This window comes from Canis aureus, chromosome 16 (assembly GCF_053574225.1).
Source record: "Canis aureus isolate CA01 chromosome 16, VMU_Caureus_v.1.0, whole genome shotgun sequence".
NCBI classification, from domain to species: Eukaryota; Metazoa; Chordata; class Mammalia; order Carnivora; family Canidae; genus Canis; species Canis aureus.
Window position 1 is genome coordinate 19,722,073 of NC_135626.1, and position 24,675 is coordinate 19,746,747.

Below are 24,675 nucleotides of genomic sequence, written 5' to 3' on the forward strand. Positions count from 1 at the left end.
CATACCTCCTCTCTCAGATTCCATTTTACTGGGGAAATGGCCCATTTAACATCCTGTGCAAAAACCGAGAAGCTGCCAGTGGCAGTGGCCAGAGCAGGGGTTCCACCTTGAGTTTGAGAGGTCAAGCAGATTTGGAAAGGGGCTTACATATCCCTCACCTTAGTCTAGCGTGCCCTGACGCCTTGACCTCAGAACCCCCTTCTCACAGGACGCCTCAGTGCTCCCTAAGAAGTACCTTCCTGTGACCTTGGGCAAAGGCTCAGCCTCTTGAGGGTCCCCTTGGCTTCCTTTGTGAGGCTGCCCCCCCCCCCACCTCACAGGACAAGGGACCGGCAGGACGGGGCCACATTAGTCTCTGCTGTCCCCACTGGCACAGCAACCCGACCACAGTTGGCCCTCTTGGTGAGAGACACGGGGATCTGAGGTCATGGAGTCTGGCTATGGACCCGAGCTTGATCCAAGCTGTCTTAACCATCACCTCTGAGATCCTTGTGAGGTTTCTTCAAGGGGAACTGCTGGGAGGCGGGACATCACATCTTCCTCTGCAGTCACCACAGGCGTCTGGCTGACCTCTTCCGCAGCAGGAAGGGAGCCTGAGTCACGCAGGGGAGTGAGGCTGGCGGGGGTGTCATTAGACAAAGGCCTGCTTGGCCTGGCGCTCTCAAATCCATGATCTCTTTTGGCCCCCTGGGCACACGGTATGAGGTGGGTGGGTTGCCCACCCCATTTCACAGATGGAAACACTGAGGCTCAGAGAGTCAGGGTTCACCCAGCATCTCATGGTAGGTTTACAGCAAGGCTTTCTTCTCTCCTTCATTTAGAAATTCCCTAATGAGGTTTCCAGAACTAGTGAGCTTTCTATTGTGCCGTCTTCTGGTGTGTTGACAGCAACAACATTGGAATTTCTGGCTGGAGCCACCACATTTTGCTTTGTTTCAAGTAGCTAAACCTCAGCTCACGGGAAGGCTGTGAGATGCTCCGGTGACCTCCACTCTCGGGGTAAAGGGGTAACGGAGGGCAGGCAGGAAGGCATTTCTGTTGAGTTTAGTTGACGTGTCAGTGTCTGAGGGAGGGCAGCCTGGGGCTGAGGCCTGGTGCAGAGGGCGGGGGCTTAGAACCAGGAGCTGGGTCAGCTGGGAGGGCAGCAGAGTGGGATAGATGGGAGAGGTGGGGTCCTGGGACCACAGCCTGGGAGGGAGCACTGGTGAGGGGCAGTGTTCCCAGCTCCAGCAGGCCCACACTCCCCTTCAGTGAGCAGATACTCCCATTGCACGTTAAATAAAGGGCCCCAAACCAACCAGAGCTCTAGAGGGGGTGACCTATCGGCCTACCCCAAGGATCAAAGATGCCAACCATGGGCCTGACGCTGAGGTCAGAGCCAGTGGTGGATGCAAGCCGCACCTTCCCGCAGTGCCTCCTTTGAGCACGGTGCCTCCCCCGAACCCCGGAGCAGTGTCCCAGGACAGACGCCCTTCCCTTTGCACAGTGAGCTCCCTGCCTTCGTGGCAGGAAACCACCTGGGGTGATGACACCTGCATTAGGGATAGCCTGTCTATCCTGGAGCCCACCCTCAATTTCCCTTCCTACTCTGCGACCCCAGAGTTCCAGCTGGTGTACACAGATTAGACTCCCTCTTGTGGTCCTGCTTCAGAATCCCAGGAGGGTCCTTGAAGGTCACGTAGAACATCACGATCCAGAGTGCTCCAGGGACCAGCAGCTTGTTAGACATGCAGGACCCGCCCCAGCCCTGATGAATCCGAATCTGCATCTCTACAAAATGCTCAGGTGTCTCACAGGCACGCTGAGGTTGGAAGTGCTCAGGACAGGCCAAGGGGGCATTCATCCCATGGAGTAAACAGGGCCTTGTTTCTTCCTCCTTTTCTTCCTAGCACGGCTGGTTCCTGGACCTGGCGACATGGGCGGGCACTGGGGTACTGGGCTGGCTGGGCCACTGAGCAAGGGGACCCCTGGGGGACTTAGTCCAGACCTGCAGCCTTCTTGAAGTCCTGGTCCCTTGAAGCCCTCAAGCCACAACCTTCTGGCGCTGAGCCAGGTGGCCACTCTCGTCCCCCATGTCAGAGGCACTCCCTGCATCTGCCCCCATGGGGAGGAGTCAGAGCTGCCACTGCCACCCTTGGAGACAAGTTGATGTCATTAGTAAGAAGAAATGGAAGGGAACCTTTCTCGGCAGCCACCAGGCCTAGCCAGGGAGGTACCTGTCTGAGAGCCTGGGAGACCTGGATGGGTGGTCAGGAAAAGACCCTGGAGTCTCACCCCCTTCCAACCAAAATCTCCTCCTCAACCTGAAGTTGGACTCCCTCACCCTGCACTTCCCCTCCTCCTGGGTGTCTGCCCAGGGATGGCCTTCACTGTCCCTACAATGGGCCTCATCTCCCTCCCTGTACCTCATCCCCACCTCAAATCAAGCCAGTCCTGCCATACATAGGCTGTTAAGTTTTCCCTGGCCCCTCTTTCCTTCTCCCTCGAAGTCCTGGGTCCTCACAGCCTCCTCCTCTGGACTGCCATGTCCTTGTCCCCAGTCTCCCATCTCTGCCCACCATGTGCTCTGGGCTCAGGCAATTCCCAGACCTGATTCACGAGGCCCCTCCTAAAACCCCCACCCACCAGAGGGGAAAGTCCACCGGGCCCCCCACATTTAGTGTCCCCCTGCCCTCCAGCCACATGCGGCAACTGGCGGTTCCCAAGCCCTTCAGCCTCGGCCAGGGCCTGGCCTTGGCTGCTCTGTCCCTCTGCCCCCCAGCCCATGCCCCCATGGCTGTGTTCAGTCCTGTGGTCTTGTAGAGTCCCATAAAACTACCACCCCTTTCCAGGGCCCCATGGCATCCCCCACACCTTCTAGGCCCTCTGTCTTCTTCTCAGGGCTCCCTCCCACTGGGGGTTTGGATGGCACCTTCTAGGGGGTTGTTAATTATCTATCCTCACAATCCTGGGAGTAATTTTTTTAAGAATAAAAGATTTCACTGGCTTTTTCCCCACTGATTTAAAAGTGATCCAACCCATTTTGTAAATTTACCCAATTAGAAATGTAAAAAGAAGCGGTAGAAGGACTGGCCTTACAGGCACGCAGAGATCACCTGTCCCAACAGGTTCGTGCCCGGCTCCCAGGTACAGTCTGCCTCCCAAATCGCTGACTTTATCTAGAGTTTGCTCTGAGCCAGGTTCCAGGCTAAGTCCCCACATCTTTCCCTTTAAATCTTAACACTCCAAGAGGCAGAGGCTATGGATCAGAGAAGTTGAGTACAAGGATCCCGGGTCACACAACTGGGAAGTGGAGGAAGTGGGATTCCAGCCCAGCTCCACCTGCAGAGTCTAGGAGTGACATTTTCCTGCCCCTGAGCATGTGGCAGTGTTGACAGCCATCCACACCCTTTTATGCTGTTCCCTAGGCTATTTTTACTTCACTCAAAAATACAGCGAGACATCTGTCCTCTCCCTATGAGCTTCCTGGGAACTTGTGTGGCTCCCCACGGGGCAGAGTCTGGCTAAGAAGCGCAGGAAATGTTTGCTGCAGGAATGGACATGGAGGGGATCCCTGGGTGGCCCAGTGGTTTGGCCCCTGCCTTCCACCCAGGGTGTGATCCTGGAGCCCCGGGATGGAGTCCCACGTCGGGCTCCCTGCATGGGGCCTGCTTCTCCCTCTGCCTGTGTCTCTGCCTCTCTGCGTGTGTCTCTCATGAATGAATAAATAAAAAATCTTAAAAAAAAAAAAAAAAAAAAGGAATGGACCTGGAGAAATGGATGGATAGGCCAGTCTACCTCACAGACCACCCAGGCTTCTGTCCCTTTCATTCCTATTGAGGCATCAGACAAAGCCCTCTTGGGTAGCCTAAGGGATTCTGGTCGGCAGCAATGCAGGCTGTGAGTGAGGGGCCTGCGTGGTGACACTGGGACATGCTGGGGGGCTCTCATGAAGGAAGGCTTTTCCAGCCCAGGACAGTGGCCTGGGTACCATGTGACTGGCCCTGCGTGATGCCTGGCCACCCCGGCCGGAGATGCCCTGATGGGCACAGCCCTCTGTTGTGCACTGCACGCCTTGGCTCTCAAAACCAGGCTCCCACCACCGTTTACACCTGCAGCCCCTTGAGGAGGCTTTGAGACCAGGAACCAAGGGAAAATGGCTTAAAGGTTTTCTTTCTCCTAACGCGCCAGCCCAAGGTAGGGCAGCTCCACAACTGCAGGCCCCAGCCCGCTCCCCTCCAGCTTCCCGCGCAAACCCGCAGGGCAGGGGGGCCCCCCCAGTGCCCCCCCAGAGCGCTGCCGAGGGCGGCCCTCCCTCCCCACCCTACCAGCGGGGAGCAACTCTCAGAAGCCCCTTGCGGATGTCTCCTCACGCCTCATTGGCCAGAAATGTGCAACACGCTTTAGCCTGAGCCAATCACGGGCCAGGGGCACGAGTCACCTGACTGGCTTGGTCCAATCAGGACTCGCGCCCTGGGGTAGAGGCGGCCCGAGGCCCCTGGCCCAGCAGGAGGTGGGCGTCTCAGCTACCAGGGTGGCCCCCGCGGAGGGAGGGGCGGGGCAGCGTAGGGTGACCAGCGGCCTCCCTTCCGTCCTTGTCCTTCTTCCTTGACTTCGTAGAAGCGAGGAAGTGGAAGGCTCAGAGGGGTCGAGTAATTCTCCAGGGTCCCCAAGTCGTTTATTTACCTGGTCCTTGGTGAAGCCGGGCTGGACGGGGACACTTGCCCCCCAGCTCTCTACTCGCATCTCTCGCTCTGTGGGGTTTTCTTCTCTCCCTCCACAGACGTCCTTGGGGAAACATTGCAATCATACAGGCTCCAGAGCTGGAAGAGACCTCCACTATTAATGTCATTTAATGCCTTCATTTCCCATTTGCAGAAACTGAGGCCCGGAGAGGGAAGGGTCTTCCCAGGACTCCCCAGTGAGGTCACTGATGGTGGAACCGGATTGGGCTGAGGCTAGGGAAGCACAGCGTCCCTGAGACTCACGAAGGGGCTGAGAGCCTGCTGCACTTTACCACCTTGGTTCCTGCGGCAAGGCAGCCCCTGCAGCCCCCCTGCAGGCTGGGAGGCTCATCCCCACCTTTCTCTTTATGCACTTTTTTCATGGAACGCTTCATAACACTCTACAATCTAGTGTCCTCTACTCAGCCATAGTCCCATTTGATTGTCACAACAGTCCTGTGAGCTGGCCCAGAATGCATTATAATGGGGGAAACTGAAGCCCAGAGAGGTAGCATGACTTACCCAGGGTCACACTGTGAGTGCCGCAGGAGCCCAGGCAGAGCCGGCTTTGTTGGCATGCCGTGCACTCACACGGCATTTGATGTTCTGTGGTCACCACCTGGAAATTGGGAATAATTTTTGAACAAGGGGTCCAGCTTTTCCATTTTGCACTGGGTGCCACTGGGCTGACCCTGAGCCCCAGCACCTTCCTGTGCACCTGTGGCCAGTCTGATGATGCCATGGGACTGCTCCTCACAGGCCACAGGTGGTCCAGGCTGCAGGGAGTGGCGGCACCCACTCTGGAACCCCTCATTCACACTTGTCTCCAGCTGGTTGTGCAGAAGCTCCCACCTGGCTTCCCTCCCCTCTCCTCTTGAGAATTAATGGAGAAGGCCAGTGGCTGCCTCCCCTCCACCTCGGTGCCCTTGGTCCCTCGGGGCTGGGGGCGGGGGCTCCAGAATACAGGGCTGCATTGTGTGCCCTGACGTCAGGCAGCTGGGCTGCCTAGGAAAGTGGATAAACAAGCAGCTCAGAGCACATAGCCCGGAGGCCCCAGGGGAGGGCCGGAGCCCCTGGGCTGGCAGTGGAGGGGCTGGGGAGCCAGCAGGGTGTTGGGTGCCACCCTTACCTGCTGCAGCCTCTGGATCTTCTGCTGTAATACGGAATGGGCCAGCTTTTTCACAGCACCTGGGTAGATGGGGAAGAGTGAGACTGTGAAGTGCTCGGCACAGCACCTGCCACCTAGTCAGTGCTCAGCTGTGAGCTCTACTGCGGCTGGTACTGCTCCCTTTCCTGCCCTCGCATCTGCTATCCCAGCCTCGGGCAGCCGCCTCTTCTTCAGACCCTGTCCCTTGTCTCTCCGACTTCCTGACTTGCTGACATCTCCCCTTCCTACATGTCCTCCCCACCTTGCTTCCAGCCACCCAGACCACTCCTCTCCCCTGGGATCCTTCTCTCCTTCCCCTGCCTCTGCTGCCTGCCATGCCCTCCCCACCATCCCCCTTCCAGCACCAGACTGTGCTCCCATTCCATGTTCCATACTCCAGTGTCCCCCACGCATCCTTGTGACTAAGCTTAGGGCCTCCTGCCTGACCACCTGTGCAAGGCTCCCAGCTCCAGTGCCTGCCTCATCCCTTCCAGGGGGACCCCACCCTAGAGCACTCAGAAGGCAGTCTAGGCTTGAGCTCCGGGTGGAACTTTCATTAGTGGTTGGGGGGCAGCGGAGGACAGCACAGCACTGAACAGCTCCCACCAGCACTGAGCGCTGCCCTTCTGGAAAGCACTCCCAGCCCTGTTGAGGGAGCCTGGAGAACCTGTGGCTCTAGCTTGTAGGTGCCCCCTCCCTCTGTTCTTCTATTGCTGCTGCTGTTTTTATGCTGGGGAATTTCAACTCCTCCCTTCCCTGGGCCAGCCCTGGTGCCCCCTTTGCAGGTACAGAAACCTTCAGGAGCCCAGCCCAGCCCCATTTCTGCCCGGGGTAGCAGGACTTGGATGCCCGCAGGGTGGGGAAGCAAAGCTGCTTGGCTCGGGCAGGGGACGGGGGGGGGCAGGAGAATGTGGGGTTTGGGGTTACCGTGATGAACTGGAAAGCAGAGCACTTGTCTGTCTAAAAAGCATGCTCACCTTAGCTGCCGCGCATTGCGGTGGTGGGGGAGCATGGGACCAGGGGTGCCAAATCGGATTTTCCCAGAAAAGTCATCCCAGTTTGTGCCTAGTTTCCTCAAGTTAAAACTTTTTTGATCTTCCATACAGTAAAATTAACTTTTTAAACAAAACATTTGCCCAGATTCCTATAAGCACCACTACATCAGGGATCAGGGTACAGAACAGCTCAGCCCCAAATTCCCTCGGGCGGCCTCTGCCCGCACACTTCCCCTCCTTCCCGGTAACCTCTGATCTGTTCTCTGTGCTATAGCTTTGCCTTTTCCCCATCAGTCGAATCATAGCTGGTAACCTTTTGAGACCAGCTTCTTTGACGCAGCATCATGCGTGTGAGATCCACCCAGGTGGGCATATCAACAATTCTTTTTATTATAGAACAGTCAGTGTATCCATGCACCTGCTGGAGGACGTTTGAGAGGTTTCCAATTTTTGGCAATTCTGTATGATGCTGTTCCAGACATTTGTTTACAGTTTCTTTGTGTGAATATGCTTTTATTTCTCTAGGATAAGGAAGGATAAGGAAATTCTCTTCTATTCAATTTTACTGAGCATTTTTACCACAAATGGATGTTCAGTTTTGTATTACTGAAATGATTAGTGGGTTTTTTTTCTTAAGGTATAGTTGACACACAATGTAACATTAGTTTCAGGTGTACAACATAGTGATTCCACAAGTCTAGACATTATGCTGTGCTCACCACAAGTGTGGCTACTGCCTGTCACTATGCAACACTATTACAGTATCACTGACTATATTCCCTGTGCTGTGCCTTTCACCGCTGTGACTTATTCATTCCATAACTGGAAGCCTGTATCTTCCATTCCCCTTCACCTATTCTGCCCACACCCCCTTCCCGATCCCTTCTGGAAACTATTAGTTTGCTCTCTGCATTTATGGGTCTATTTCTGCTTTATGTTTTTTTGTTTTGTGTTTTAGATTCAACATATAAGTGAAATCATACAGTCTGTCTCTCTCTGTCTTATTTCACTTAGCACAATACCCTCTAGGTCTGTGTTGTCACAAATGGCAAGATCTCATTCTTTTTTATGGCTGAGTAATATTCCATTGTGTGTATATATAGCACATCTTCTTTGTCCATTCATCTATCAGTGGACACTTGGGTTGCTTGCATATCTTGGCTACTGTAAATAATGCTTCAGTAAACATAGATGCTTCAATAAACACTGCCTTTTCAGATTAGTGTTTTTGTTTTCTTTGGGTAAATACCCAGTAGTGGAATTACTGGATCATATGATAATTCCATTTTTAATTTTTTGAGCAACCTCCACACTGTTTTCCACAGTGGCTGCACCAATTTACATTCCCACCAGCAGTGTACAAGGGTTCCTTTTTCTCCACCTCCTCGCCAACACTCGTTATTTCCCGTCTTGTTTATTTTAGCCATTCTGACAGGTGTGAGGTGATAGCTCATTGTGGTATTGATTTGCTCATTTTCCCAATGATGAGTGATGTTGAGCATCTTTTCATGTGTTTGTTTGCCACTTGTCTTCTTTGGGGAAATGTCTATTCAGGTCCTCTGCCCATTTTAATTAGATTATTTGGTTTTGGGGTATTGCCTTGTATAAGTTCTTCAGATGTTTTGGATATTAACCCCTTATCAGATATATCACTTGTGAATACCTTCTCCCATTCAGTAGGTTTCCTTTTCGTTTTGTTAATGGTTTCCTTTGCTGCACAGAAGCTTTATATTTTGATGCAGTCCAAAAAGTTTATTTTTGCTTTTGTTTCCCTTGCCTCAGAGGCTGCCTTTTCCTCATTGCATATTCTTGCCTCCATATAGGCATGACTCACTATTCTGTTCCATTGATCTATGAGTCTTTTTGTGCCAGTACCATCCTGTTTTGAATACTACTGTTTTGTAGTACATCTTGAAATTTGGAATTCTGATACCTCCAGCTTTATTCTTCTTTCTCAAAAATCGCTTTGGCTATTTGGGGTCTTTTGTGGTTCCATATACATTCTAGTGTTATTTGTTCTAGTTCTGTGAAAATGCTGTTGGTATTTTGAAAGCGATTGCACTGAATCTGTAGAATGAGTAGTATGGACATTTTAATAATACCACTTCTTCTCATCTGTGAACATGGAATGTCTTTCCACTTGTGTCATCTTCAATATCTTTCATCAGTGTTTTATACTTTTCAGAGTATAGTTCTTTCACCTGCTTGGTTGAGTTTATTCCCAGATACTTTATTCTTTTTGGTGTAATTATAAATGGAATTGTTTTCCTAATTTCTCTTTCTGCTACTTTGGTGTTTGTTTAAATATTTGATTTATTTATTTGAAGGAGAGAAAGAGTGAGGAAGAGTGTGGGGCAGAGAGAGAGAGGGAGAAGCAGCTCCCCGCTGAGCCGGAAACTTGACGTGGGGCTCAATCCCAGGACCCCGAGAACATGACCTGAGCCCAAGGCAGACGCTTAAGCAACGGAGCCCCTGTTACTTTGTTATTAGTGTACAGAAATACTACTGATCTAGGTATTTTGTATCCTACAACTTTACTGAATTCATTTATTAGTTCTAATAGTTTTTCTGGTGGAATCTTTGGGGGTTTTTAATGGATAATATAATGTCATATGCAGATTGTGACAGTTTAACTTCTTTACCAATATAGATGCCTTTTATTTCATTTTCTTGGATGGTTGCTATGGCTAGGACTTCCAGTACTATGTTGAATAAGACTGGTGAGAGTGTGTGTGCATCCTTATCTTGTTCCTGATCTTAGAGGAAAAGCTCTCACTTTTTCACCATTGAGTGTGATGTTAGCTGTGGGTTTTTTCAATATATGCCCTTTATTATGTAGAAGTATGTTCCCTCTAATCTGTGGGGTTTTTTTCCTTCAGTCATCTTCAAATCACTCCAATTGGTTTTCAAGTGTTGAATGAGCTTTTGTGGCTAAACTCCACATGTGATGACTGTGTTGTATTATTCATGAATATATATATGTATACATATACCTATATTTGTTTCCCAATATTTTGTTTAGGATTATTGCATCTATGTTCATGCAGGATATTGGTCTGTAGTGTTCTTTTTTTTTTAAAGATTTTATTTATTTATTCATAAGAGACACACAGAGAGAGGCAGAGACAAAGGCAGAGGGAGAAGAAGGCTCCCTGCAGGGAGCCTGATGCAGAAATCTGTCCCAGAACCCTGTGATCTGACCCTGAGCCAAAGGCAGACGCTCAACCTCTGAGCCACCCAGGCATCCCTGTAGTGTTCTTTTCTTATCCAGGTATGTCCCACTATTTGAAATTGCACATTACAACACTTTACTTTTACAAAAGACCTACATCAGTACCCATTTTTCCTAACTGAAAGAAATCCAAAGAGGATTTCCACTTTCAAGAGAAAAAAGCAAGGGGAGCCTGGGTACCTCAGTTGGTTGAGTGTTGAACTCTTGGTTGCAGTTCAGGTCATGATCTCAGGGTCCTAAGATCGAGCACTGCATCAGGCTCCGTGCTCAGTGGGGAGTCTGCTTGAGATTCTCTTTCCCTCTCCCTCTGTCCCTCCCCTCCCCCTGCTCTCTCTTGCTCTCTCTCAAATAAATAAATACATCTTTAAAAAAGAGAGAGAGGGCAGCCTGGGTGGCTCAGCGGTTTAGCGCCGCCTTCGGTCCAGGTCGTGATCCTGGAGACCCGGGATCGAGTCCCACGTCGGGCTTCCTGCATGGAGCCTGCATCTCCCTCTGCCTGTGTCTCTGCCTCTCTGTCTCTCTGTCTCTCATAAATAAATAAATAAAAATCTTTAAAAAAATAAAAAAGAGAGAAAAAGCAAAATCCCATTCAGTTTGTTTTGCAGCAGACTGTTACAGAGGCAGCATGCACCCCAGGCGGCAAGAGTAACCCCACCAAGCTCCATTCTTAGGAACTATAGTCAGCATCTCAGCACGAGCTGCCAGAGCTTCGAACTGTGTCTTTGAGCACCTATTCTTTATCTTGATTTATTTTGCATATTGGTTAGCAGGATGTGTCCCTAAGGTATCAGAAAAGCTTAAGAGATTTTTTTTAAGGTCTGGGAATGCTCAAAAAAAAAAAAATTTTTCGGTATAAATTAATGGTAATTGCTGCTTCTTTACAGCATTTCAGCTTATCATAGGAATGCTCTATTTTTGGAAGGTGGGGAAAACCTGTACTGCTTTTGCCTGCTTTTAGTATCAGGGTGATGCTGGCCTCATTAAATGAGTTGAGAAGCATGCTCCCTCCTCTTCTCTTTTCTGGAAGCAATTGTGTAGAATTTATGTGTTTGTTCTTAAACATTTGGTGAAATTATTTGGATCTGAATTTTTCCTTTTTGGAACTATTTAAACTATGAAATTAATTTATTTAATAGTTAAGGCATTATTCAGATGATCTCATTCGTCTTCTGTGAATTTTGATAGTCTGTGTCTTTCAAAGCACTGAGCCATTTCATCGAGTTGTAGAAATTGTGTACAGCAATGTTCATAGTGTTTCTTTATTAACCTTTTCTGAAAAGACCTTTTAAAGCAGTTTTAAGTTGACAGCAAAATTGTGAGGGTGGTATAGGATTTCTCATATACTCCCTGCCCCCACACATGTGTAGCCTCCCCCATCATCAGGTTCACTTACTAGAATGGCACTTTTTTTTTTTAAACCAAGGGTGAATCTATACTGATACATCATAACCACCCAATGTCTATAGTTTACATTAGGCTTCACTCTCGGTGTATGTTCTGTGGGTTCGCACAAATATATAATGACATATGTTCCTTATTATAACATAGAGTGTTTTTAGTGCCCTAAAAATCCTCTGTGCATATTAACCTCTTAAGTCTGTAGGATTAGTGATATCTGCTTTCATTTCTGATATTTGTGATTTTTATCTTCTCCCCCCACTTTTTTTTTTTTTGTCAGTTTGGCTACAGATACATCAATTTAAGCTTTTCAAAGAACCAGATTTCGGTGTCATTGATTTTTCTCTGCTGTTTTTCTGTTTTCAATTTTCAAATTTCCGCTCTTAGTCATTTCTTTCCTTCCTCTTGCTTTGGGTTTGAATGTTATGTTGTATTTTTATTTCATTTGGTTTCAAATATTTTTAATTTCCTTTGAGACTTCCTCTTTGACTCATGGATTATTTAGACATGTCATTGAATTTCTAAGCATTTGGGAGGTTTTCAGATGTCTCTCTGTTATTGATTTTTAGTTTAATTCCAGTATGGTCAGAGCTCGTAGTTTGTGTGATTTCAGTTGTTTTGAATTTGTTTTGTTTAAAGGATATAACCTATCCTAGGATAGAATCCATATTGGTGAATGTTCTGTGTGCACAGAAAGAATGTGTGTTCTTCTGTAACTGAGTGTGAATTCTATAAATGTCAATTTATAGGTGAAGCTAATAGTGTTGCCCAAATATTTATACCCTTATTGTTTTTCCATCTAACTAGTTTTATCAATCACTGAAGAAAAGTGTTAAGGTCTCCAATGGTAATTGTCAATTTGTCTATTTCCCCTTTCTGTTTAAGTCTATTGTTAGGTATGTGCACATTTTGGATTGTTATATCTTCTTAGTGAGTCGAACTTTTATGCAATGTTCCTCTTCATCTTTGGTCACTTTCCTTGTTGAGATTAGAGCACTTTTATCATTCTATCTTAAGGCTACTAACCATTTTTTCTGTCATCTCCATTCTGCTATTGATCCTACCCAGTGAATTTGTAATGCTTCAGTTACCGTATTTTTCCATTCTAAAATTTCCATTCAGGGGGATCCCTGGGTGGCGCAGCGGTTTAGCGCCTGCCTTTGGCCCAGGGCGCGATCCTAGAAACCCGGGATCGAATCCCACGTCGGGCTCCCGGTGCATGGAGCCTGCTTCTCCCTCTGCCTAAGTCTCTGCCTCTCTCTCTCTCTCTCTCTCTCTCTCTCTGTGTGTGACTATCATAAATAAATAAAAATTTTTAAAAAATTAAAAAAAAATAAATAAAATTTCCATTCAGTTCTTTTTTATAGCTTCTACCTTTCTGCTGAGAATTCCTATATTTCTATTTATTCAAGAGTGTTCACCTTTCCTTTATGAAACATAGTTAACTGCTTTAAAGTCTTTGTCTCCTGGGGAGCCTGGGTGGCTCAGTCGGTTGAGCCTCCGACTCTTTTTTTTCTTTTAAAGGTTTTTTCCATTTATTTATTTATTTATTTGAGAGAAAGAGGGAGAGAGAGAGAGAGTGTGTGTGTGTTCAAATGAAGTGGGGGGGAGCGCAGAGGGAGAGGGAGAAGCAGACTCCCCGCTGAGCAAGGAGCCTGACCGTGGGGCTCAATCCCAAGCCCCTGGGATCACCACCTGAGCTGAAGTCAGTTGCTTAACCACCTGAGCTACCCAGGCACCCCAAGCCTCCAACTCTTGATTTTGGCTCATGTCATGATCTTGGGGTCATGGGATCAGGCCTGTGTTGGGCTCTGTGCTCAGTGGGGAAGTCTGCTTGAGATTTGAGATTCTCTCTCCCTCTGTCCCTCCCCCCACAATGCACTTCTCTCTCTCTCAAATAAATAAATATTTTTTAAAAATAGTCCTTGTCCTCTAATGATAGCATCTGCATCATTTGGGAGTTAATATTTATTGACTCTCTTTCTTCTTATGAGTTATTGGGCTTTTCCTATTTTTTTTTGGCATGTCAGGTAATCTGGAATTGTGTCCTGGATGTTTTGAATATTATATTATGAGACTCTGAGTCCTGTTAAAAGTATATAAATTTGAGGGGTTTTGTTTGTTTGTTTAAATCAGGAAACCAACCCTGTTCAGTTGAAATCTCTGATCCCAACCTGCCTTCTGTTCCACTGTCCAGTTTTCAAATCCTTTGAAAGACTATTCAGATCCACTTCAAGTATGTCCTCTCCTGGGGCCAGTCTGTCCACTGTCTACACTGTCGTTCAGTTCTCAAAGCCTTTGGTGTGCTTGTGGTTAGTTCCGGGTACGTGCAGCTCCTGAGTGGCTACGGGAATTCAAACACGGCTTTATGGGATCCTGTTCTTGAACTCCTTCCTTTCTGTGACTGCACCCCCTCCAGCTCTCAGGGGTCCCTTTTCTTGGTTCTTCGGCTAGAAATATGAGGCTTTGTCTTCCCTCTGTGCTTTCATCTCTCCTATGATTGATCTACCTCCAGGATAAAGTGGTAAGAAGAAAGAGAGAAAGAAGTAACAGGAATCCCCCCACCCTGGCTGCCGCCCCACTTTGACCCTTTTTCCTAGATGCTCATTCCGCAGAGAAAGATTTGTCTTCTCTTGGAGTTCTAGATGCCTGCCTGGCTGCTATTACTGCTGCGACCCACCCCTCCAACTTTGAGACTGGGGCTTGCCTCAGGGTAGGGCATTTCTTCTACTCTCTCTGTTCCCAAAGGGCCCCCTTCCCTGGCCTCTCATCAAGAAGGAAGAGCTTCATATGAAGTTTTCTCTGTTCACACCTACTGTGCGATTCTGGGGTTTGGGCTACCTGGGTCTCGGCTGGAAAATACACAAGGGAAAAATAAACCAGGAAATGTATTGCCATATTCATCTTCAAGCCTTTTGTTTGTTTGTTTGTATATTTTTGCTTCAAGTCTTAATTTCCCTCCCAAGTTGCCTGCTAGTAGTTACTCTTCAGAGTCCACATATAGTTGCTTTATGTATGCTGTCCAGCGTTTTTAGTTACAATCAGTGGAAATGATTTAGAGGATAGGGAACTGACTCCATCTTAGCTGAAACCAGAGGCCTTCCTTGGGTTTTAATCTTGGCATTTAATTTTTAAAATTTAAGTCTGGGGACCCCTGGGTGGCTCAGTGGTTGAGCGTTTGTCTTCAGCTCTGGTCGTGCTCCCGGGATACAGGATTGAGTCCCTGCAGGAGCCTGCTTCTCCCTCTGCCTGTGTTTGTCTCTGCTCTCTCTCTGTGTTTCTCATGAGTAAATAAATAAAATCTTAAAAAAAAATTGAGTCTGTCTCCAGGCTGCATCTGGGATAACAGTCGGAGACGTGCTTTAGCAACACAACACTTAAAATGATGCTTTTCCCTTTAAATATTCAAATTTAAGTAAAGGTTTCCTGCACCCATACCAGTTTTTCTAGGGGAAAAGAGACCAGGATAAAAATGTATTCATTCTCTGGTCCGAGCAAGCCCCCAAACTTGTGAGAAAAAAAATAATAGCAATTTGGTTAGTAGAAATAATAATAATTATTGGTAAAAACCATGGACTTTGGAGCCAAGCTGCCTGTGTTCACATCCCAATTCTGCCTCCCACTAGCTGTGCGGCCACAATCCTGAGTGACTCAGTTTCTCACCTGTACAATGGGAATAGTAATAGTTTCTGCTTCAGAGCTGGTTGTGAGGATTCAACACATTGATATGAATAGAGAGCTGGGAATGGGGCTGGCACAAGGGAACAGTCACCAAACATTTGCTTGATTGGGGACAGTAATTGCTACCACGTATTAGGCACCTCACCTGCAGACTGCCACTTATTTCCCATGTTTGGATGAGGCCGCTGAGGCCTCAGAGAGGCAAATGGCTTGCTTGAGCCCATCCGGCTGGCAGATTGCAAAATGAGGGAGGCGTGAGTGGCTGGGCACAGGCTCAGGGAGCATCTGGCTGGTGATCAATCAGACGGCAGCAACAGCGAGGCTCTGAACATCGCCTGGTTTGTGCTTCGAGAGATGTAACCCGGGGGAATGAGTGGGAGAAGAATCAGCCCAAAGAGAAAAGCAACAGAAATAGAAGGGGAAGCCTGGTAATTGAGTGGCCCCCAAATGGAAAGATCAATATTTTACTGCCAGTGAAAGGACCGTTTCCCTGGCAGCCAGCTTCATGACCCAGCTGTATGTGCTTTAGGGACAACACTGGTTCTGCAGGCCTGACAGGCCCCGGGTGCCCTCCTCCTCCAACGGAGAACCAAGTGGAACCCCCTGGTCAGCCCAGCCGCAAGTGGTGGGTACAGCATGGGGGTGGGGGCAGGGGAGGTCAAGTGCCTGCAGCCTGCCTTCACCATGAAGACCACATGTGGGGATTATTTGCTGTACTTGCCCTGTGACCTTGAGCAAGTCCTTCCTCTGCCTGGGACTTGGCTTCCCTATCTATAAAATGAAGAGCTGGGTCAGCTGAATGCACCTTTGGGGTGCACTGGCAAAAGGTTATTTGGTGTCCAGGAAGGTTGAGACTCTTGGTGATCAGGTGAGAGGCCCCCAGTTACAGCGGGGAAAGATGCTCTGATACACAGAGGCTGGGGGATTGAGACTACACCCCAGCAGGAAGCCCACAGAAGTGGATCCTCTGTGCCAGCAGAGGCCAGCAGGACCCAGGTTTAAGAGTTACCACTGCGGTGACTGTCTAAATGTCTAACCTCCGTGAGCCTCAGTCTTCTCAGCTGTGGAATGGGAGGTTATGATTGTAGCTACTGTTATCGTTGTTGGGAGGACTAGAGAGGACATTGAGACACCATGCTGTAGTTTCTGACAAGCTCTTCAGGAACCCAGCAGGACTTTTTATCTTTTAAATGATTTTATTTATTCATGAGAGACACAGAGAGAGGCAGAGACATAGGCAGAAGGAAAAGCAGGCTCCCTGCGGGGAGCCCGATGAGGGACTCCATCCCAGGACTCCAGGATCACACCCTGAGCTGAAGGCAGACGTCTGCTCAACCACTGAGCCACCCAGGTGCCCCCTCAGCAGGAATATTAATACCTTTCCACATAAGCTCTGCTATTGTTTATTTAGAGTTCTTGAGCCTACAGTGATGGTGTTTATTAATTTAATTGGTATTTCTGTTATAATAATTTTGCCATGGTCCCGTGCACCTTCTAAAGGGCTGCATGGCTGTTTACGTGGCCCTTCCACACACACGGGGTGGGGGTCTCTAATGAGCCCTGTGGGAGTCGCCTAATACATAGCTCAGGGGTGTTCAGGGACTTTGAAGTGGTCCGCAGGACCTCATCTATCTGCCTGTCATCAAACACCCCTGCATCTCTGCTCCGGGCTGGCTTTCCCTGGAGGTGGGGGGCCAGGCAGCCTGACCCCACCAGTGTCCGCTGGCCCCAGGGGGTGACAGACACCCTGGATTACAGAATCAGAATGCACAGCCTGCTGCCTCTTAGGTGGTCCTGAAGCTGGGGCTCTGCAGTCGGTAACGACTCCACTCTTGACTGCATCAGAGATAATTAAGGCACAGCCTCTGACCCTGGAGGGGAGTGTAGGGATGAGTGCCAGGAGGCTGGGAGGTCCTGAGGGCTCCAGCCCATCCATGCATTCAGAGTCCTCCTACCCATCCCTGGTGCTGGTGGTAAGAGGGCAGGAAGACAGGAGGGGGAACTTTGGCTGGGGGCGGGGGGCTCCCTGCAGCCCTGCGGATGACACCTGGGCATTGCTATTCTGAGAGGCCATGTCACTGCCTGGCAGTGTCAGGCTCTTTGCTGTGGGGGTGGAGGGGGGAACAGCTGCAGGACTGGGAGCCTCTGGCCTTGGTGGGAGCTGGCAGGGAGCCACCTTCTTCCTTCACTGGAATTCCAAGGTCCCGGTAGGTACTGGATTCAGGGGCTCACAGAGAGGTGGTTTATAGGCTCTGCCCACCTGTCATCCCCAGACTCACACCCGAGGGGAGGAAGCAGCATCAGCTGGAAGAGAGGTCCCAGCGTAGGGCCACCAAGCTCAGGGAGGGAGGGAGGAGAGATACCTATGTGGGGTCTCTTCTTGCTCACTGCTCATCTTCGAGAGCCAGCTGGGCACGCCCCATAACGCCAGGCCACAGCCCGTGACCAGGGCCTCAGAGCCCTGCTGCAGCTGCCACCATTGGACACATGGCCCGGGGGCATGCAGGAAACCTGGTCCTTAACGAGTAAATGAATCCCCAGCACAGCTTGGGCTTTGGAGCATGTGGTGGGCGGGGTGGGTGAGGGGATGTCTGCCAAGGCATTACAATACCGGTGCTAACAATACCGGTAGCAGTTACCCTTTTCCTGCATGCCGTGCCCTACAGTTTCCAGGGTGTTCTCATAGCCACCCCCTTCAACCCAGCCCAAAAGGAGTCTGAGAACGAGCTCTTCCTTGCCCTACAAGGCTTTAGACATTGATGGTGATTACTGGGAGGAGAGGGAAGGTGCCTGATGACGAGCGTGTGACAGTGTGTGCAAATGTGCGTGTGTGTGTCTGTGTATGTGTGTCTGTGTGACCACGTGTGTGCTCAGCCATCAGCCCCCGGCAGGGTGCCCGGCACACAGGAGATACCCAATGAGGGAATGAGTGCTTGCATGTGTGCTGTGGGGTGGGGGGATGCCACTAAGTTACAGGTTGATTTAGAAGCAGGCTTCTGGAAGGAATATCAGGAAGCTGACTTTCGGGTGCTGGAACTATGGGCGGGGTGAGGGGGCGCGGGGGGGATGGGAAATGGCACTAATTAATTAGAAAAGATACCTCTTACAGAATTGGTCATTGCCAAAAAGTAGGAAACTATACCCAGAGCTCGCAATTTTGAAGTCAGTGGCTCTGGTTGAAGACTAAATTAAGACATCTTTACAGAGAAAAATTTGGCAACTGTTATCAAAAGCCTTTAAAATTTAGGTGATTTGTAGAACCATTCATATTCAGTTATTCAACAAATACTTGTGAAGCTCCTACTATGTGCCAGTCATGGTGCGTGCTACCATATATAGAGTGGTGAGTAAAACAGACGTGATCCTTGCCCTCAGGGAGCTTACTTTCTGGAGGGGAAGATACAAAATAATACAATTATCACATAAAATATAATTACAAATTGCAGCAAATGGTTTAAAGGAAAAGTATAGGGTGCCAAGAGACAGGGTAATAGCAGGGTGGACCCTAATTAGATGGGAGTGGTCAGGACAGGCTTGTCTCAGGGAGAAGCCTTTAATACAGGTACAAACAACGACCTGAGGGATGAGTCCAAGTCAGGGGATGAATGGCGGGGTGAGGGGGAGTGGGAGGTGAGGATGAGCATTTGAGATTGAGTAAAGCATGTGCAAAGGCCCTGAGGCAGAGAAGAGTTTGGTTTGCTTGACGAGCTGACTGAAGGCCAGTAAGTTGGAATGCAGTGAGGGACAGAAAAAGGAGGTGGGGCTGGAGGGACCAGAGTTTTTATTTTATCCTGAGGGTAGTGGACAGTCACTGGAAGGTTTTTAAGAGGCGAGGTGGTGACATAAGCCAGTTGGAGTAGAGAATGAGGTGGAGGGCTAAAAGTGGGAAAGGGTGGATGAATCAGATACCGCAGCAGTGAAGAAGGGAGATGATGATGTCTCTGATTGGTGGGATCCCAGGGGCAGTGTGGAAAAGAAGGTGGCTTTAGGATGCGGTATCTGCATAGGGATTTTTAAAAATTATTTATTTATTCATGAGACAGAGAGAGAGAGAGAGAGAGAGGCAGAGGGAGAAGCAGGCTCCATGCAAGGAGCCCGACGTGGGACTCGATCCCAGGACTCCAGGATCACGCCCTGAGCCCCCCAGACTGCCCTTTGTGTAGGGATTAGAAGTGCATGAGAGGGAGCAGTCTGAGGGATGCTGAAGAACTTCCCGGAGGGCAGGAAGGGAGGGAGGATGTGGCCAGGGAGTGGGACATTTGAGTGAGTGGTACCGGAGGAAGGGCAAGCCCTCCGGGTGGCTGGGGTGGATGAGGGAGAAAGCCATGAGGAAGTCGGGGATCTGAGAGGCCAGGGGGCGACTGGTCATCCACACAGCTACAGAGATCCTCAAAATGAATTGTAATGACAAAAAGTAGGGAAAAACAAAAATGCCCAACTATTCGGGGTGGGTAAGTAGAGGAGGGTGTATCTGCTGGGCAGCGGATCTTATAACCACTAAAAATATGGGCAGCACCGCTGGGCACATGGAAAGGTCTCTGATAAATGGTTAAGCAGAGGAGAACACTCCAAACATCAAGAGTGGCTGACTCCTTTGGGCTAAAAAACTTAACTAACAAACTTTATTTATTTTTTAACATTTTTTAAAAGATCTTATTTATTTATTTATTTATTTATTTATTTATTTATTTGAGGAGGGGGGACACAGAGAGCATGAGTGGGGAGAAAGAGGGAGAAGCAGGCTCCCTGTCGAGCAGAGCCCGATGCGGGGCTCGATCCCACCCTGGGATAATGACCTGGGCCGAAGGCAGACACTGAAGCCACTGAGCCACCCAGATGCCCCCGCTTTTTTAAACATTTTAATTGAAGTATAAAGTACAAATTGAACAGAAAAGTGCATCAGCCACCAGCAGACAGCTCCACGGGCTTCGCTCTGCAACCAGCACCCGGATCGATAGATAGAAACGCCCTCGGTACCCAATTCCCCACATGAAGTTCTGCAAATGTAGCCAATGTGTTGACCATAAGTGGTTTTGCCTGAAGTCTTATTTGATTTGTATTTTTAAATTTTTAAAGAGTGTAACTATAACTATTTCCTCATTGTAGACAGAGGGGAATTTGACCAAGTGTCTCTCAGAACTACAAAAAAAAAAAAAGTGGTTAAAACTATGTGTTTTAAAGAAAAGTGGGAAGCAGCAGGGTTTCATTCTCCTTTCTGGAGTCTCTGCAGTGAGCTTGTGTTATTTTTGTGGGAAAGAAACCACTAGGTTAAAAAATCAGAGCACTCACTTTTCATGTGCCAGGCTTTGTTGGAAGGCTCCTCGTGCTGTCTGTGGACCTCAGCAGAATTGAGTGACCCTGCTGCTGTCTGGGGCTTGGTGCTGACCCCAGGGTGGGGCGTGGAGGCCTAGGAGGGGACCCCTGGTGTTCCCTTGGCTCAGGTGACAAGCCTCCCCAGCCAGCCTTATCCCAGCTCCATGAACCCCCTGGAGTGTCTCTGGGGACCTCACACCTGTCTCTCCTTCCCTCTCACAGGTGGAAAAACTTGTAAAATATTTGGATCCCAACGACCTTGGGAGAATCAACTTCAAAGACTTTTGCCGAGGGGTGTTCGCCATGAAAGGTGAGAGCTTCGAGGGCAGGGGGTCCCAAGAGTTTCTCAGGATCCTGTCCAGCTGCAGAGGCTGGCCTGCTTGGGGGTTTTAGCTGGGTTTCCTCCCGGCAGGGCTGAGGAGGATGATCTGGGGCTCCCGCAGCTCCCCAGCAGTGCAGGGCCTGTGGGGAGGGTCTCTGAACCTCTGCCGTGGAGTCCCACACCAGTGGGACGGTCATTTCCAGCCTTCCCATCCTCTGTCCCGCAGAGAAAGACTCCCAATTGCTTGCCTTCTCCTTGCGTCCTCCTCCAGGTCGCCTCCCTCCAGGATGATCAAACTCCCAAGCAGTTTCCCAGGACCTGGGACTCACATTTTTAAAACCAGGACAGCTGTGGGCAAATCCACAGGCTTGGGGGAATGTGTGCATCTGGAGTCTCTGTGAACCAGGCAGGGAGTATTGTCTTATATCCCTTCCTCCAGGAAGGCCTCCTTGATTCTCTTTGCCCCTGACCTGCCCTCTGCATTTGGGAGTCTCTCTTTTGTGTGTTCTCTGTTGGGGTTAGTCCTCATGGAAGAACGCCCGCCCGGAGGGCAAGGACCTGTCTCAGTTCCATCCCCAGAATCCTGGGCCAGCTCCTCCGTAGCCTGATGCTCCATCTCTGCCTTTGCAGGATCAGCTGGTCTCTTGGAGCCTTGGGCCATGTGCCTGCCCACGGCCCTTCCTCCCCAAGGCCCGTTAATCAGAAGCAAAGCTGCTGAGGCTCTGAGCCTGCACTGTCTGTCTGTCTGTCTGCAGGGTGCGAGGAGCTGCTGAAGGATGTGTTGTCTGTGGAGAGTGCAGGGACGCTGCCCTGCACGCCAGAGATCCCGGACTGTGTGGAGCAGGTAAGAAGGCACCTCCTCGTGTAGAAGGAACAGAGGAGCCTCCCAAGGCCCTGCCTTGACCTTCCTGATCTTGCCTTTGCTCTACCTTGTTAGTGTCTGGGAGGCCCCAGGACCTCCCCTTCAGAGGACCCTTTGGCTTCAAAGTCAATAAATGGTTTTGAGCAATGAAAGAGTGCAGGGACTGGGCAGGGGGTCCTCAGAGAGCACGTTTACTCCCCACCTTCTGGTTCCAAGGAGAAACTGAGTCTCAAACAGAGAAAGTGATAGACTTGAGGTCAACAGCAGGCAGGGCTGTGATTTTGTTCTTTTCTCCTGCGCCACAACCCCTGAGCCAACGGACCCCTGGCTGGGTTTTCCCGGACAGTTCCTCAGCCTGCCAGTTCTCCAGCACCGACCAGGTGTCTAGCAATTCACTCAGCTCAGCTCCAGACTTAGTGCAGACCCCAGGGCCAAGGACAGCCCCACGAGACCGCCCCACAGAGGGGCAGCCGCAGGTGGGGTGCCTAGGCTGCCTGTGCTTGTGCTGGCTGAACACAAACGTGGGGATTCCCACAACCCAGGTTCAATAATTCACTGAAACAACTCACAGAACTCGGGAACACGCTGTATTTGCGATCATCGGTTTCTTACGAAGGACGCAACTCAGGAATAGCCAGCTGGGAAGGATGCAAAGGGCAAAGCGGAGCCGGGGCTGACTCCCCACCAGCATCGCCAGGGCAGATCCTGTTCCTGCAGCCACGGGCTGCTCCCTTGGCCCCTACACGTGGCCATCCATGCTTCTGGAAGAAAAGGTAAGAGACAGGCACAGAAGCCCTGGGCTCCAGGAGGATGCTCTGCTTTTAGAACAACGCTTCCAGAAGACAAAGTCTGGAAGTTTGAGAAGAGCACGAAGAATAGGCCAGTGGAACCTCAAGTCACCCCAGTGGCCCTCCTTTTCTCTCTCAGGACCTTGCCTGCACAGGTGTTTTCATTTCTCTCTGTTTAAGCCCCTCCGGGGCGAGCCTTCATGCCCTCCATGTAGGTCTGGCTCTTTCAGGTGGCTCGGCTGGCCAGAGCCGGGGAGGTGACGACCAATCCCTAGATGCACTGGGCAGCTTCGTTCTGGGGCATCCAGCCGGGCAGCTTGGTTGCCCTGGGCACTGCTCCTTATGATGGGCGCCTGAGTGCTGGGAGTCGGTGGGGGCACAGGTCAGAGGCCAGGTGAGAGGCCTCCATGATGTGAATGAATCCCCTTCCTGCCTCAGCCCCTGGGATGTGCAGCTCTGGGCTCCGTTTGGCTAAAGGCCCACAGCTCCTCAGGTTGGGGGAGGAGAAGGCTAGCCTGGGGAAGGTGGTTTTGTTTTTTAAGATTTTATTCATTTATTCATAAATGATTCAGAGACACAGACAGAGGGAGAAGCAGGCTCCACGCAAGGAGCCTGATGCGGGACTCGATCCCAGGACCCCAGGATCACGACCTGAGCCGAAGGCAGGTGCTCAACCACTGAGCCACCCAGGCGTGCCACCTCCACCCCACCTCTGGCAGGTGTTAATCCTAAACACGGAGCCCTCAGCACCTGGCTGTGTCCCAGCTGTCCCCTAGGGGTCAGCTTGAGACTGGCAAGAACCTGGGCTGCTGGAGACAAAAATGTAAGGGGTGGTTTGGGGACCATGTGGGGATGACACACTGATGGGACAGCAGGAGCCTCCCCTCTCCTCAGCCCAGGGTGGGGACCTTTGACCTCACCACTCCATGAGGCTTATGGTACAGTGGGGAGATGCTTTAGGGCTGCTGCCTGCGGGGGGCACCCTGCACCGCAACCTCCAGCCCTGGCTGTCACAGCCGCCCTCTCAGCCTGCTGTCAGGGCCTACGTGAGTCCCTCCCCGGTGGGTGCCTGTGCTACATTGTTTCTTGAACTTACTGGATGTCACCCTGTACGCGTCCTCAGAGCCTGTGACACTGTGGCACCAGAAAGCGTCGCTGAGGACTGGGACAGCAGCGAGGTTCCTGCTGCAGGGGATTTGAATGCAGTCAGAGGGGATGCCGGGTGTCCCTCATGTCCATGGATGGGTGTCCCTCGGCTGGGGTCTTGGAAGCGCCGTGGGAGTCCCCCCAAGGCTGGCCTGCCTGCTCCGCGGGCTACCCCTTGTGCAGCGTATACAGCGTAGGGGGCTGGGTGGGGAGCGGGTGAGCCCCACCCTCGCGCCTGAATGGCAGGGGGGCGGTGAAATGCAAGCTGACCCCACAAAAGCTGTGAGATCCCGGGCGCCTAGTCATTCTCTCTCGTGGGCTGATTAATAGGGAACCCCATAAAATGAATAGGGCGTCAAGGCACCTGCTCCTCCTGTGAAACTCCCATGTCGGTGAATGATGTCACCAGCCAGTGGGGCCCCAAGCCAGAGAGTCATTCTTGACGCCCCCATAGCCAGCCAGCCTCGAGTCCCCTGGTCCCCACTCACCCCTCGTCCTTCTCCCTTGCTGCCTACCACTCTCCTCACTGCCCCCAGCCTTCCCCTCTCTAGACCCTTATTCCAGAGCCACATCTTCCTAAGGAGCTGCTGTGTCACTCCCTTCTGTCACCCAGCCTCACCTCTCACAACGCCAAGATTGGTGACATCTGACTGTTCCTCATTTTATAAGGTCAAGACTCTCAGACTTTTCGCAAGTTTTGTCTGTCTCCTGGGACGTCCTCCGACGCACTGTCCCTGGGCTAACTTCTGCTCATCACTAAGACTCACACCTCCTCTAGGAAGCCCCCACTCTGGTTTCCTCTGCCCTGGCCTGCCCCACCCCGCCACCCCCAGCCTGGAGGAGGACCTCCACTGAGCTTCCTTGAGGCTCTGGGCCTGAACCTCATCCTCCACAGTGGCTCCAAGTTCCCTCCCCAGTGACACCATTTCCATTCCTGCGGTGACAGGGCTCACTCGCACTGACCTTGTCTCCACATCCCGCACATCCTTTTGCGTGCTGCGTAGTGTTTCTTTAAGTATTTCTAGGATTAGAAATCTAAAAATGCTGTATTACTTTTTATTAGATGTGTCCAAAGTTTTCATGTAAAA

The 24,675-nt window shown here is 50.4% G+C and overlaps 1 protein-coding gene across 1 annotated transcript in view; it reads left to right on the forward strand.

Moving 5' to 3' along the window:
* Window positions 1-24,675, forward strand: part of RAB11FIP4 (RAB11 family interacting protein 4) — a 117,125-nt gene that overhangs the window by 17,328 nt on the left and 75,122 nt on the right. The window contains exons 2-3 of the mRNA XM_077852092.1: window positions 20,692-20,779; window positions 21,547-21,635. Coding sequence (XP_077708218.1) covers window positions 20,692-20,779; window positions 21,547-21,635 — 177 coding nt within the window. The remainder of the gene's footprint in view (window positions 1-20,691; window positions 20,780-21,546; window positions 21,636-24,675) is intronic.